General features: G+C 40.4%; 2 protein-coding genes across 10 annotated transcripts in view; one reads left to right on the top strand and one right to left on the bottom strand.

Moving 5' to 3' along the window:
- The window catches only part of LOC133499529 (DNA repair protein XRCC4-like), a 31,219-nt gene extending 23,989 nt beyond the window's left edge, over nucleotides 1-7,230 (bottom strand). For 3 of the 8 annotated variants that reach the window (XR_009794682.1, XM_061817662.1, XM_061817667.1), the window contains exons 1-3: nucleotides 6,339-6,457; nucleotides 3,163-3,328; nucleotides 162-364 (exon numbers count right to left, since the gene is read on the bottom strand). Coding sequence is in view for 7 of the 8 variants with exons in the window: in XM_061817662.1 (XP_061673646.1) it covers nucleotides 162-364; nucleotides 3,163-3,301 (342 nt within the window). In the remaining variant the exon portion in view is untranslated. Of the gene's footprint in view, nucleotides 1-161; nucleotides 365-3,162; nucleotides 3,329-5,645; nucleotides 5,712-6,338; nucleotides 6,466-6,798 lie in introns of those variants that run through there. The other 5 variants (XM_061817663.1, XM_061817664.1, XM_061817665.1 and 2 more) reach the window with 5 other exon arrangements.
- Nucleotides 6,407-10,788, top strand: tmem167a (transmembrane protein 167A). 2 transcript variants are annotated; one of them, XM_061817671.1, is made up of 4 exons: nucleotides 6,407-6,541; nucleotides 7,799-7,908; nucleotides 9,821-9,855; nucleotides 9,949-10,788. In XM_061817671.1, the coding sequence occupies exons 1-4, from the start codon at nucleotides 6,539-6,541 to the stop codon at nucleotides 10,017-10,019; spliced, it is 219 nt and encodes a 72-aa protein (XP_061673655.1). In that variant the 5' UTR covers nucleotides 6,407-6,538; the 3' UTR covers nucleotides 10,020-10,788. The 2 variants fall into 2 exon arrangements, with proteins under 2 accessions (XP_061673655.1, XP_061673654.1); XM_061817670.1 differs by lacking the exon at nucleotides 6,407-6,541 and adding an exon at nucleotides 6,548-6,650.
- The last annotated feature ends 4,335 nt before the right edge of the window (nucleotides 10,789-15,123 follow it).

Genomic DNA, 15,123 nt, shown 5'->3' with positions numbered 1-15,123 from the left:
AAGAATGCTCCTCAAAATCAGAAAGTTGCTCCTCAAATTAAGTTGGCGGTTCGCAAAAGAGCTCCTCAAAGAAAAAAAGCTATTTCAAGCCTTGCAAGTTCTCCACTTGTGTTTCTGTAATTAAACGGGTTCATATTTTACATATCAAAAAGCTGGCTTACCGAAACGCCGTCACACATTTTGTGGTATGAGAGTTGAAGGCGATCCAGACTGAGGTCGAAAGAATATATGTCTCCTTCACTGGCTCTCCTCTCGCCTCCTCTCCCCTGTCCACCTCCCATCAGTGCTTGATGAAGATCCTCGACATATTCCTCCATTGGGGCCTTTATAACCTTGGCCTCCCTCATAACTTCATCTACTGAAACTGGAGAGAAAGAGAACATTTTCGCCATTTTTTGAAGGATTTTCCAAGACGAACACTTGAGAGAAACTCGACAGGAAGCAAAGGAATAATAGCAGGCTGCAAAATGAAACTGTAAATACAAATTACGTGGTACGGCATGAAAGTTTGTGAAAGACAATTTAAACAGAAGCATGAAGGGATCCTGAAGGGAATGTCATCAGCTGTTGCACAGCTGCTCATACGAGGACTGAGTCCCAATTAACACATCAATCGCAGGAACACAGCGAGCGAGGAGCCTGCGCATTCTGTAGCTGTCACAGCCCCATCCTAACCTGTCAGCTCTGCAGATGGACAGGGTTAGAAAATCAAGGAGCACTTATATTTCCAGCTGTCCTTCCACAGAGACACCTCAACACAGGCATGCATGTACAAAGACAGACCTTGTGGAGGGTCATCTACTTTATACACCTGTAAGCTGCAGCAGAGAAAGGAAGGGATGGTGGAAAACAGGTTCACTTGTGTCCTACTCCTGCTTAAAGAGTCACAATATTATTGGACAGGCCCTTACCAGGTGCGAGTGTACAGTTGGCCCAGTCAGTTGACTGACAGAGCAGGTGATCAATCTATCAATCAATCAAGACCAGCGCTTCTCACAGAGGATCCCGGACCCCTGTATTTTGGGAGTCTACTGAATAATTTGCAATAAATGACTGTCGGATTATGTTAACCCTTGGAATGTTTCTTTTTCATGTACACAAATTATGTTCCAGGTCAATTTGGACACAGGCCATATTTATCCACAATTATTAAATTATCTATATCAAATTATCTACTACAGATCTTTTCAAAATAAATTAATAACAGCTCTCTGAGGGAAACCGTAACTACAATGCGGCCCATGGCAAAAATGAGCTTGACAGACTTGCTGTAAAAATTCACTTCCAGAAAAACTTGCCCAAATTTGTCTGAATTTCCATATTTTCAAAATTTTGTCAAGAACGTTTTGTGTGAGTCATAATCATAATCGTTAATAAATTATGAATGTTTTTAATGACTACAATTTTGTTATGGCAGATGCAGTTCTACCTTGAATCATAGTACCCTTATACAAGATGGTCCATCATCAAAAATATCTGTCTCTATCTGACTGGTAAAGGTCAAGTGTCATCCCTATGAACATTTGAAAATAAATACTGAAATGAAAAAAATATATAACATTATTCACTTCGATCTCTATATGAAAAAATAAATATGAGCGGAGAGCGCATCATCCATGCGCAAAGTTGCGGAATTGTCATTCGAGATCCAAGTGGTCGCCATATTGGCTGAATCTACTGCCCGTGACATCACCCCAGACATTCACCATTGAAAACACGCTGTGGCCCCTTCTGACACAGAACATCTCACAACCGAGTGAAGTTATGCAATATTACCCTATTATTTCGAGCCATATTTAGATGATATGCGGATCACGGTCAAACGACCTCCCATGCTGACCCACCTCTGTGCGACTGTGATAAAAACAATGCAGCCCACGAGCGACTACAACGCCGCGGCCAAACCGCCTTGCTGACAAGGGTGGCAGCAGGCTCAGCCTTGTCGACATGGCCGCTGGGGATTCACAACGCTTGCAGAGGCCGTCCTTCAGCGGCTGCGGCACAGGAGCCTTCCAATGCACACATCGACACATTTAACACCCCTGACCTAGGGATTATACCCCCCCAACTATTGTTGTGTTTTTTTTAGTACCTGTATACACACCTACCTGTCATTTGGAACCCACAAAGCTCTCATCCTTTGCACCTGTGCAATCCATTTTTCACGACGAACCGGATCTTTTGGAAAACTATGAAGAGCGAATCCATCCTCCCAAGTTTTCGAGCAATATTCAGCAATGCAATGAGCTGGCATTTTGGCTAACACAAAGGAACAATGAGCTATCTTCCCGTAGGTAAAACTAATGAAAAAAAAACATGTCCGCTTGAGCGCACTATTGCCTGGAATGTCACTTCCTGCTTCTTGTCGAAAACAAATCGCTCAAGAGGATTTTCATGGTGGGAGTTTCTTTCAAAAAGCCAAATACGTCAAAATCATGTTTTGTGCTGAAAAAATGGATGGGTCCATAGCGGCTGCCATTTTTTTCATTAATAACATACTAAAAATAATCTATTTCATGACACTTGACCTTTAACCCACCCACACCTAACCCTAACCCTTTCATCAGAGTTCAATGTTTTGTGGCTGCATGACACGATAGCTTAGCAATTAGCATGGCTTTGACATTGTCTTCACGTATCCACTCCATGTTCTCCCTTTGTGACACTCAGTCCTCAAAGGTAACATGGATATTAGAATTCAACGGGAGCCAATGAGTCCTTGAAAAGTCCTTTGAGGACTTGAGTACTGTACAACATTTTTTATTGGTATGAGCCATCTAAACCTCGCTTCTTCCCAAAACACATATTTGTGTTGCCAAAGATCCTGTGCTGCAACATGACCGTTACATCTGAAATTGTGAGTCCTCTCAGCGAGCAACTGAATTATTAAATCGCAGCTAAATTAGCCACCGAGGGTTGATTCCTCTTAAAAACTAGTTGCCGAACCCCACCCACTGAGTGACAGTTCAATCGAGTTCGGCCACATCGCTCTGGAAGACATCCTTGTTGCTCCAGCTTTTGAAACCGTCTTAGAAAGGCGTCACTCCTGTAGATTGCATAGGTTTGGTGTTCTGAAGGTGGGGCTCACTAACTAGGACACAGCTTGTGTGCAAAATCAGTCGATGCAGCCTGAAATCCGTAGTTCTAAGGTGGTTTTTTTACCTTCTCCATTCCATGCAGAGATGCCATCGGAGAGAGCTAGTGTGAACCCAGCACTCAGACTGACAGCAAAGTCAACTCGTAGGAAATAAGGGGTCCCTGGGTCAGTGGCCACAGTGATCTGTCTGACTGCACTGCTCATGCCTCATGTGTCACCTTCACCTGCAGACTGCCAAATATAAAAGAATGGTGTGATTGATATGCATAATTCATGTTCCAAGCATTGGGATGCGTCATTAGCTACTCTGAAACCCTGCTGTTCCATCGGCCCCGTTTTCGGTCTGGTGTTGCAACTTCCAACACTGTGTTAATCTTTTAGTTGCATCAAAATGCCTCATTGTTTTCTTCTCAGATTTGGCAATAAAAGCCCCTGGGTGTGTTTCAATGGGGGTCTCATTGATTCAGTGGAACCACATGGAGATAATCAGGTTTTGGCAGGCTTTTGTATTGGAGTGAGGCCTCCCTGACCACCAGCAAAGTAATTACCGTACATGAGGAGACCAGTCAAAATCAGGGCCTCAGTTCAGTATCTTTTATGGGTACAGAAAATGAGTGAATGAATGAATGAAAGCTACAGGTTTTGTATAATCAGTTAAATGCTATGAATTGTTTTTTTTTTTTTAAATCATAACACTCAAGTACCTCTTGTTCATGCATTTAGCTTCATAGCTACATGTTGCTCTTAAAAAATGACTCGACATAGTTTCCACAGTCATGCCAGACATGTTGCACATTGTTAGACCAAAATGGCATTTGCAAAATTCCTTTCAGTGTTACGGAATTTCTGAGCAAATCTTTCTTTGCCAGTAATGTGCCAGTGCACTCGTGTATGCAAGTTTACACTAATAGAACGTTTAGAAAAAGTGCATTTTTCTTTTGATGATGTATTTTAAAAGAAATTAATCCACGGACAGGTTAGAGGACAACAAGCAAAGATGATTACCTCAAATTGCCAAATTATTATTTTGTGGTTGAAGTACATGTTTTGAGTACAGTACTGTACATATTTATTTAGTACTGTCAATGTGCCCTCGAGGTAATGTACCAACTAATGGGGCAACTTCAACTGTAAACATGAATACATTTCCAAATAAGAGTAATAAAATGATTACAATTAATTCAATGAAATCAGAATTTAGCTATAACTGTCCATTTAGGTTATTGGCTAAATTTTTTGTTTTCCTGTGAAATAATCTGGGAACTTTTACTTGATTGTGGACATCCAGGCTCAAATATGTAATTATTGGTTCCACTGGAAGTGGAAGTGAGTTAGACATCATCCACGTTTAAACAGAGGCCAAAGAAATTGGAGAAGGGGGCGAAGCAACTAAATTGACAGTTAGCCTAGCTGGGTATGTTTGAAACATGAAACCCTTTAGATATTACAATAACTTGTGACATATCCACTTTTCTTTTCACTATACATGCTGACATCCACACACGTGCCAAACCATATGCAATAACCTTACAGCAGCTGATTAAAGTTGACCCTTTGTGCTTTAAGAAAGGGTGTGGCGAGAGGAATGGGCCGAATGAGATGAGGGGAGATGAAGGGTTCAACTTTAACCTCATAAACGGAGCCCAGCTAGTCATTAGTTACAGTAACATCTGGTCTGCGCGAATGATGACCCTGTGGTAATGATAGAAGGAGACTCCATTTTTTTTCAAAAACTGAGCTGTCTGTTAGGAATGGGGAGCTGCACAAAAACCTTCAGTGTATCCTGAAGTCTATCTGTTCAAGCATTCTATCACCACACACAAAATCCCTGCAGTGTGTAATTCATCAAACAATAGCCCCCCTACAATTTTGACACACAGCCTTTGACCCGTTCATCCTACAACCATTGTGTTTTGTTGTCCTCGCGGCATTAAAACATAATGCCATGTATCGGAAGTACAAAGAAAACAAGTTGCCGATGGAAATATAGCTAGAACGAAAGTATACACTTTTTGTACGAAGAATCCTGTGCTTTACGATGGAGAGTAGAAAGCAATTAGGGGCGGTGACAATTACGCTGTCCCTTCACTGGACTTTCTTTTTACGGCTGCTCCCACTCTGGCAGTTAAAATGAAGTAGGGAGGGAATGTTTCAAAGTGTTTATTGTCACAATCTCATAAAAACCAATTTCCTCTCAGGGTGGGCACTCGACAAAATTACCTTGAACAGCGACAGAGAAAGTTCAGAATCAATAAGTTGTTCTTTTATTTATTGACAGTTTTAGTCCCGTACTAATTATATTCCTTTTTTTCCAGGTAACTATTGATGTAATAGCAGGAGGTCAAGTTCAAGCTCTATGACAGTCCGTTTCCCTTGCTCTCATAAATTTCCGGACCACTCCAAATGAAACACTTTTTCCGAAAGAGGTGGAGGTGGAGCGTAGTAAAGGTTGAATGGCACCCCAAAGAACAAATAGTGAATAAAAATGTGACGTTTGTGCATCTACTTGTAAATCTAATAAAAGGTAAGGAAGCCAATTTACACTCACCTGTCATTTCATTGGCTACAATCCCAAAATCTGATGAGATTCATTAAGAGGCCTTTAACATTCTGCCTTTAAAAAGATAATGATGCAAAATTATAACCGTCACCGTCAGTGAGATATTAATATTTAGATTTTCACCCTCTCACATTGATTACAGTAAAGTATTGTTGCAAATTACAACCGTGAAAAACATAAGGCTCTATTGGTACATCTTGGAAAGTTCTAATCAACACAGTGCTGTATCTTTTTTTTAATACCACTATGTAGGTTAATAAAACGGGGTAACTTAATTAAGGGTATATCTTTTTATTTTCGTCATTCCCAAGTTATCAACGCGGTACTTCTCATTTCATTCTATCAGCACTTTGAATTGAAGTGCAGAGTATTTTTGACGCCTCTGCAGGGAAACCGGAAATGTATTTTCCCCCAAAAAAAATCTCGAACATGCCCCCCTCATTTATGAATTAAAACCTTTTTAGCGCGTCCCCCTTACCACTTTGCAAACACACCAGCAATTGAAGTACACTATTTTGACACTAATGAACTAAATACAGGACTGACGACGTGTCGTGGATACTTTTATTGTAACCTATCTGCGCAGTACAGTACAGTGACAGTGATTTACGAATAAATAAAAAAGAAAAACTGCCAAGTGTGTGCTTTATGCAACACCTAAAACATACTCAGAAGACTTACGGTGATTAGGATACTGCGAAGACCAAAAAACGGAGTCCGTATAAAAATGAAATTGTGCTAATTTCCCTGTTGAAGTTGTCACTATTAGCCTTGTTTCCTTAACCAATCAGCAAAGTGGAACTGTCACGCATTGCGTGACTACGTCACACACACGTGTACGTAAGACCGGAAGTGTCATGTGGCGTTGACTGACCATCAAAATGGTAAGCAAATTTTCTCTTATAAAGTGCACGTGCACGCTAAATCATACCGTTAATCGTGGTTTAAATGCTGTACGTATCACCAAGTCCGTGTTGCAGCTCCACGGACTTCGTAAGCGAGCCTTTATTTGCGTTGTTGGACGGATTTGTCACTCAACTGGCTAACTAGCTATGATGCTAAATGTTTAGCCAGTCGATAAAAGTAAACGATAACTTTGGGTTCCCGTTTTAAATATGACCGAAACATTGATGGCCGCTACCTTGTAACGGGTCGTGCTTTATTAAGATGGCTCACATGAACATTGCTCTTGTTTCCTTGTTGCTGGTTTGCGCGCATCACATAAAGTGTAGTGTGCCACGTAGCTGAAACGGTCCCATAGAAGACTCTTCCAATTCATGCGCCCCCGTTTTATGAAGCATCTACGTTGCTAATAATTGTTATTTAAAGCTCATGCAACGAGTAAAAAGATGATGCATGTTCCGTACTAAGAGTGTCTCAAATAGTTTGTGGTCAAACAGGCTCATCTTGTTGCAGTTTTCTCATTTTTTTTTTTTTTGTTCCACAACACATTGGACCGTCTTTGGCAAAGCATGCTGGGAGCATGTAAATTGCGTTTAAAGTGCATGTTTTGTGTCAATTGTTTCTTGAGTCATTGTTTTGTTTTATCATTTGCGAGTGGTCCTTTTCTGTTGGCTGCGGTGGGACGATTTTTAGGTTCGATGTGACATTGTGAGTGTGTTCAACCTTACCTAAATGAATGTCTGAAAACATACTGAAATCCTATCCTTTTGAATCCCACTGTGTTGTACTTATACTGCAAGTGAAATACAGCTAAACTGGTGGAACTTTGGATGACAGGTTAAAGCATCTGCCTTACAGTTATGAGGACAGGGGTTCAAATCCCAGTCTCGCCTATGTAGAGTTTACATGCTTTCTCCAGGTAATCCTTTTCACTTGCCATATCTCCAAAACATGCATGGTAGGTTATTTGAGACCCTGAATTGCCCGTAGGTGTGAATGTAATTGCAAATGGTTGGTTGTTTATATGTGGTTACGATTGGCTGTCGACCATTTAAGGGTGCCCCCACCCACGACGACATGAGAGCTTCTCTAGATTGAGATGACATATACAAATTATGTTAATTAAAAAAATAAAATGAAAGTAAATATATCTATTTAAAAAAAAAATGTAATAAGCAAAGAAGTTGACTTGAACTGCATCGTGTTGAAAATGCGATTGCTTTCTTTGTATTTTCCAGTCAGCCATTTTCAACTTCCAGTCACTGCTTACAGTAATTCTTCTCCTGATATGTACCTGTGCCTACATCAGAGCGCTGGCCCCCAGTCTGCTGGACAAGAATAAGACCGGGTAAGATTGCAGAATGTGCGCGTAATCTTCGTCTTGAAAATGTTTGGATAGTACAGCTTTCTGTAGCATTATTGAATGAACGGTCATAAATATGGAGTGTTTGTGTCAAGTAGCAGTGCAACTCATCTCAAATCTTAACTCTAATATTTGAATTGTATCTTAGAACTACACCACATTATAGTGAAAGCTGTTTCTTGGGATTTTATTGTTTCAAAGATTGAAATAGTGTGCTGGGTGAAAATGGTTTCAACTGAAAAAGAAATTCACGCATGATTTACAATTACACTGATTAAGATAACTGAAGTCTGAGGTGTGAGATAAGATATTTTAAAAAGCACAATCTCATACTGTAATGATGCACACTTGAGTTTTCTGTAGTATACTGTAATTGGTATCGTTTTTGGCTTTCATTTGGAGACATGGTGCTCCATTCATAAGTATAATATTAACGTGTCCAGTTGCCAGGCAGCGTTACAGTTTACAAAAATTGTGAGAGATTCCACAAGCCCCCAGTTTTTTAAAATGATGAATACAATCCTGCATCGAAATTCACGTTTGTGAGTTTTGCTGTCAATGAATCAGCCAGCCGAAACTGCTCCTATCGTGTGTGTGTGTGTGTGTGTGTGTGGTGTGTGTGTGTGTGTGTGTGTGTGTGTGTGTGTGGTGTGTGTGTGTGTGTGTGTGTGTGTGTGTGTGTGTGTGTGTGTGTGTGTGTGTGTGTGTGTGTGTGTGTGTGTGTGTGTGTGTGTGTGTGTGTGTGTGTGTGTGTGTGTGTGTGTGTGTGTGTGTGTGTGTGTGTTGTACACACAACTTGGAAAATTCCCAGATTTATGGAAACCTGATGTTTATAGAAAAATGAATAGTCGGCCCATTGATGACTGGTCGGAAGAGATGAATCAGGCTCCAAATTGGCAAGCTTATCAATGTGCAATGGGCTTTCTGGAAAACCCTGAGTAGTAATACAAATATTTAAAACGTTACCATTCAACCCTGCTTTTGAACTATTATATTATATTATGCATGCAAATAAAATACAGTGCTGTGAGAAAGTGTTGGCCCCTTTCTAAAATGATATTTTTTGCATCGTTTCCCCCAGCAAATGTAAATATAAGACAAATATAACTCAAGTGAATTTAAAATGCTGCTTTTAAATGATGATTTTTTTTCACTTAGGAGAAAAATATATATTCAGTTACCTGGCCCTCTTTGGGAAAAGTCATTACACTTTAGGATTTCAGCAAACCTTCAGCATCAACCTCAACTGGAGAAATTACGGAGTACTGGTAAAACTTCCCAGGAGTGGCCGGCCAACAAATACTGCAATAGCCTAGTCAAAGTCCAGACTTAAATTCAATTGAAGTACAGGCATGATTTTAGGGCTGCTCATGCTTGAAAACACCCTAGTGTTTCTGTCTAACTTTAAATGGTATTTTCTGTCAATACATAAAATCATTTTAAAAAAAGCATTTTAAGTTCACTTTAATAAATTTAGTCATGTGAAATCTTTTTGTTAAATGATCTTAAACATTAAAGGTACTGTATTTTATTGTATTGCCCTTAAACTCATTGACGCCTGTTGAATTCAAATATCCATGTTACCTTTTGAGGACTGGAAGCGAATAATCAATCACCAAAGTATTTCAGAGGGCTTCACAAGCCCACATTTAAGAATCGATGGTTGCAGTAGTGTTGGATCCTATCCCAGCTATCATCGGGCAGGAGGCAGGGCACACCCTGAGCTGGTCCTCAGAACTGGGAGGCCAAGGCTCTACAGCAGCTCCACCATGGCAATAATAAATTACGAAATCAAATTACCCTGTTTTATTTGTTGGCGAGGCTGTGAATCATCCAGTGCTGCATGTACAAATCAGTAAACCGGTAACTGATCTTAATTTTTATTTGTATCTTTCAGGCTTCTTGGAATTTTCTGGAAGTGTGCCAGAATAGGTCAGCCATTTTTTTATTTTTTATTTTTTTTTGCAAAGCACAGTTTATCTCAATCATTCTGTAACTTTTATTGACACTATTGATCTGTTTCAGGTGAGCGGAAGAGTCCTTGGGTGGCCTGCTGCTGTATCATCATGGCGTTCAGTATCCTGTTCTTACAGTAGCCATCCAAAGAGGTGCAGGAAGGAAACGGCGATTACAAGAACATGGACAATGAGTGCTATTGTCGAGGCACAGCAAGAACTCCAGTGTCTGTCGGATCATATACAAACAGGGAAACGCCCTCACTCCCTATAGACATGGGCCACAGTACATCCATTCTTGTGTGGACATCGAGGTCTGTCCTTGCTCAGTTCTTGCGGATCCACCTGGGTAGGGCTCCATCAGAGTGAATTGAGTTTCTCAAATCGACGTCTGGGATCAAACGATGCCTGTCTGATACGTCTCAAACAATTGCCCCTCAAAAATTGTTTTTTTTTTTTTCACGAGATTGCTTTTATGTCGTTGTAGATGGGTTGGGCGCGGAGGTGTGTTTTTTATCAATCTGATCACTCCATTGTTGATCTGAAAAAAAAAATAATAATAATCGTATTCTACAGTAGGCTCAAGTGGACTAAAGAGAATGATGTAAATTCTATCAGCCATGCCAGTTTCAGCGAGGAAGGGCTTGTGATAACCTCCAATGTGACCTTCCTGTCAACACTCACCTGCCTGGGCGACTCTTAGTTGACAACACATGGTGGTGACACCGGTTATTTCGTTCCCGTTGTGTCCTACACTCACAAAACTGTCCAACAAATGGCATCTGACATGACAGCTGTAAAAGATCGGCACAGTCGCATCATCAGATAAAAAGCCCGTGTTCAATCTTGGGTTATTTTGTCATGACAATGTACTGAACCAAACACAATAAAGTCAATGCCTCAACTTTAATTGTACTTTATTTTTTGAAAAGATAGCACATGAGCAAGCGCCTCAGGTCAGCAGTCTTCCCCAAGATTGTGTTGTCTACAGAACTAGACTGAGAGGCCATTTAAAGACCTGATTTTAGTTAAGTAGCTGATTAGGGTGACACCAGGTGTCATCACTATTGTACTTCTTCATAATATTCAAATTTTCTTAAGATACACAATTTGGGGGTTTCATTTAGTGGTCAGTTATGTCAACAAAATAAAAATGGACGTCTGTCTGAACGTATGCATTATATGTTTTAACTTTTTGAACAGCACCTGAGCAAGTACAACCACCCATCATATGTTCCAATTCTTTTGCTCAATTGAAAAATGCGTGGCTTCAAATAAAAAGTGCTATGTCTTGAATAACCACATCTACATGTGAGTACGTACCATGAAATAAAAAAATGGATTTCTGAAATGTCTCATCTTTTGAGCTGAAACCCAAATGCCTGGTATACAAAGCAACTAATGTCAGATTCTTTTTTCTTTTTGGGGTGGGGGGTGAAACTGATCCAAGTTCTGCTGGTTGCTATGGAGAGGAAAAAGCTAGATACAAACCAGTGAAAGAGAGTCAGCTTTCATTTGTAAGTTTTGAACGTGCAGTCAAAATGGCAGTAAGTGGAAGTTCCATCCATCCATTTTCTTTGCTGCTTATCCTCACGAGGGTCACGGGGTGTGCTGGAGCCTATCCCAGCTGTCAACAGGCAGGAGGCGGGGTACACCGTGAACTGGTTGCCAGCCAATTGCAGGGCACATGGAGACAAACAGCCACACTCACTATCACACCTAGGGGCAATTTAGAGTCCAATGAATGATGCATATTTTTGGGATGTGAGAAGAAACCCACCCAGCCACGGGGAGAACATGCAAACTCCACAGAGGATTGAACCTCAGAACTGTGCCACCGTAAGTGGAAGTTATTTACAATAATTACGATTCAATGCAAATGCATGCAATTTAAGTTAAATACAACTGAACTGAAATCGTGGTGAGACCTAAATAAGGAGGAAGACTCCCTGACACACTCACCTTCGATAGTCTGATACCTGCTGAGTGTCCACGTCCCATCACTCCCACATGTTCCGTGCCTTGTTTGGGGGTCGTGTTGGCTCGTGTTCATTTCGGGCCCTGCCAGGTCGAGTTCAAGTGAGGCCTGCCGGTAAAGTCGTGATTATCAGGACGGGACACGGGCAAGGGAGACGCGGAGAAGCAGGAAGCTCTCAGACGTCTGCTTCTATCTCGAGTAAGCAGAGATACGGATGTCAATGGATCGCCTAAATGCCTCTGTTGATGATGAAAGGGAAAAAGATACGGAAGCTTTGATCAGCCCTGTATGTTAGTTGGCGCAATAAGTTCTCAAGTTATAACGTGATATGCTTCGTTTTACAATTCAAGGCAATTCCTTCCAGTCCAGTTCAATTTCAGAGCCTTATAAAGGTATGTGAATAAAATTTAATAGCTACCTAACTATCCTGCTCTTATGAGATACTAATTAAAAAAAAATAAATAAAAAGTCTCCCATTCAAAAAAATGTTTTCACACGAAGACCTATACAGTAACTTCAATCAACTCTGCTCTTGCAAAATGATATCAAGTGACTATTTGTTTGAATGTCATTTTAAAGACATTTTGAGGTGTAGAACATTTGTTATAGTTTATTTGAGGTTTCTGTCGGTGGTCCCCAGGATAGCCTGCTGACCCCACCAGAGGTGAAACGCCCTCGATGGTTTCAATCTCATCACGTCTCTATTTCTCTGGACGATGAAAAAAATGTAAAGGTGATGAGATGATGATGATGTGGAGGAGGAGGGCCTGGGGTCAGAAGAGAGAGGACAGAAGTCAATGAGTACAGCCGTGTGACTCAGTGCATTCTGACGTTTGTTTTATTTATCCGATGTATCCCCATTTATTTTCCCCATTTTGGTTTATTTGAATGGTAAGTGGTTTCTTGGTTTACTGCTATCTCGGATGATTAATTTTGGGGGACCACGTTTGATTTAAAACCAAATAACCACAGTCGCGGTGTGAGAGGAACATATAAGTTAAGTAAAAATTGGACATGTTTAAAAACAAAGTTATTCAAGAATAAATGCAAATGAAGAGTTTGTTTTCAAAACGAGACATAGGCATTTTTTTTTCAGATTTACGAAACTCGCGCGCGCGAGTTTCGTAAATCTGAAAAAAAATGCCTATGTCTCGTTTTGAAAACAAACTCTTCAAATGTACTGTACACAATAGTTAAATACAGCTGAACTGTACTCTGCAAATGTACCGTTCTGGATTAAAATAAAGTCAAAGCCACTGGAACATTAAAAACAGTTTAAACATTTCATTTCGTAATTTTTTTATGTACCACTGTCCACTTGGAGGAGCACTGCTGGTACCTTCAAAATTTGGATTGGCTGCAGAATTTCAAGGAAGAATCTAAAAGTCATCCTGAGTTTGATTAGCATAACCTCTCAGCTAACACTTTTTGAAATAGTTTTTTTTATATATAGTTATATTTCTTTATGTGTGTAAAGGAGTCAGTCTTTCATTGGAGGGCAATTTAGGTGACAATATTTTTGGAAAAAGTACCCATTTGTAATTTTTCAAGAAAAAAAAGGCATAAATCACCTTATAATTTAATTGGTCCAGTTCATCAAGCAGGATTAGACAAAATGAGATATTTTATTCGTCATTTCATTGATTATGTTGCTTCGTGCAGCACAAATACAGATACCCAGGCACCCCAAAATATTCAAACAATTATATTTAACCTGGATTTATAAACATTAAAAGTTGGAGGTGACGTCACCTCAGTTGGCAACTTCTCCTCCCCCAAGCATAATGGCCAAATGCTGCTTGACACCATGTTTGTTTTGGACTCTGCACTCCACAATTTGACCTGAGTCTGTCAATCTCTTTACTGGGTTTGTATCCCGTCAGCATTTCTTTCACGTATTCAGGACCCAAACCAGTTAGCGCTTTACAGACCAGTAGCAGAACTTTAAAATGGATTTTAAACCAATATAAAGACTTAAGAATTGGAATAATAACCTCTGAGCTCTTTGTTCTGGCCAGAACCCGAGCTGCAGCTGTTTAGATTAGATTGAAACATCCATCCATCCATCCATTGTCTTTGCCGCTGATCCTCACAAGGGTTGCATTCCTATGCAAATGTGTATTTTCCATCATGGCATTCTTCAGAAAACATCATCACTGTAAGTGTGTGCAATTAGTAGCGTTTGTGTACCAAAGTTTTTCTATCACTTCCAGGAAAACCAAAACACTTTGGCAGCACTCATGGCCTCCAGAGTTTAACGGGCGATTTTCCAGACATGAAGTGGAACGTGACTTTTTCTTCAACTTTTATCTGTCAAAGATGCCATAGAAACACCCGCGCTTGATGGAAATAAACACTTGAAAGGCAACTTCAGCCTTAGTACAAGTGATAACTTGAGATTAAAATTCCAAATAGCTCTTGAGCTCCTACAAAAATATTTTTCTCTCTCTTGAATTTACATATCAAATAAACTGATGAAATGACTTGTTGATTTCATTTGCCTTGAGATATGAGTTCAGTGCATTCTGTGACCATAATTGCATCTCAAAACATCCATTCATCCTCCCATTTTCCGAGCCGCTTATCTTCACGACTGTTGTCTCTCTCCATGTGCCCAGCGATTGGCTGGCAACCAGTTTAGGGTGTACCCTGCCTCCTGCCCGATGGGAGCTGGGATATGCTCTGGCACCCGCACGACTCTTGTGAGAATAAGCGGCAAAGAAATGGATGGATGGAACTTCTTCATACTTTCATTAAGTGGCGTTTTGACACATTGGTTTCATTCTGACTGTTGTTATGGCCGATGTAACTAAGCAATGACGTTTAGCGGCCATTTACCGAAGACTTGAGTGACCACAGTCATATATTATTGATCATCTGTGATGAGCTGAGTCTATCCTGCATAGACGTCCATGTACAGTACAGCTGTGCGGCTGGCTTATCCTGCCCACATGTGGCCAAGATGGACACCAGTTCATTTCACTCTCTGGAAGCAATGTTGCATAATATGAGACTTTGAAATGGACATGAGCAATGTCATCATCACATAATGCTGAGAAAAGATCACCCCAGAGGGAAGAAATTCTGTTAGCGTGTTTGGTTTACTGCCAAATTTTAGAGCTGTAGGTCAAAACAGCACAGAGTAGTCTGTTTATGTAGTTCTGGTGCACTTCTACGGGGGCACTGTCGAGCCTTAACTGCTCAAAAATATAACTTGAAAATATCAAAACTTTCACCAGGCCCAATGTTCATGAAAATTCGTTTGTG

The sequence above is a fragment of the Syngnathoides biaculeatus genome, chromosome 4, assembly GCF_019802595.1.
Source record: "Syngnathoides biaculeatus isolate LvHL_M chromosome 4, ASM1980259v1, whole genome shotgun sequence".
Classification (NCBI taxonomy): domain Eukaryota; kingdom Metazoa; phylum Chordata; class Actinopteri; order Syngnathiformes; family Syngnathidae; genus Syngnathoides; species Syngnathoides biaculeatus.
Note: the sequence above shows the minus strand (reverse complement) of the source record. Positions and strands in the feature narration are given on the sequence as shown.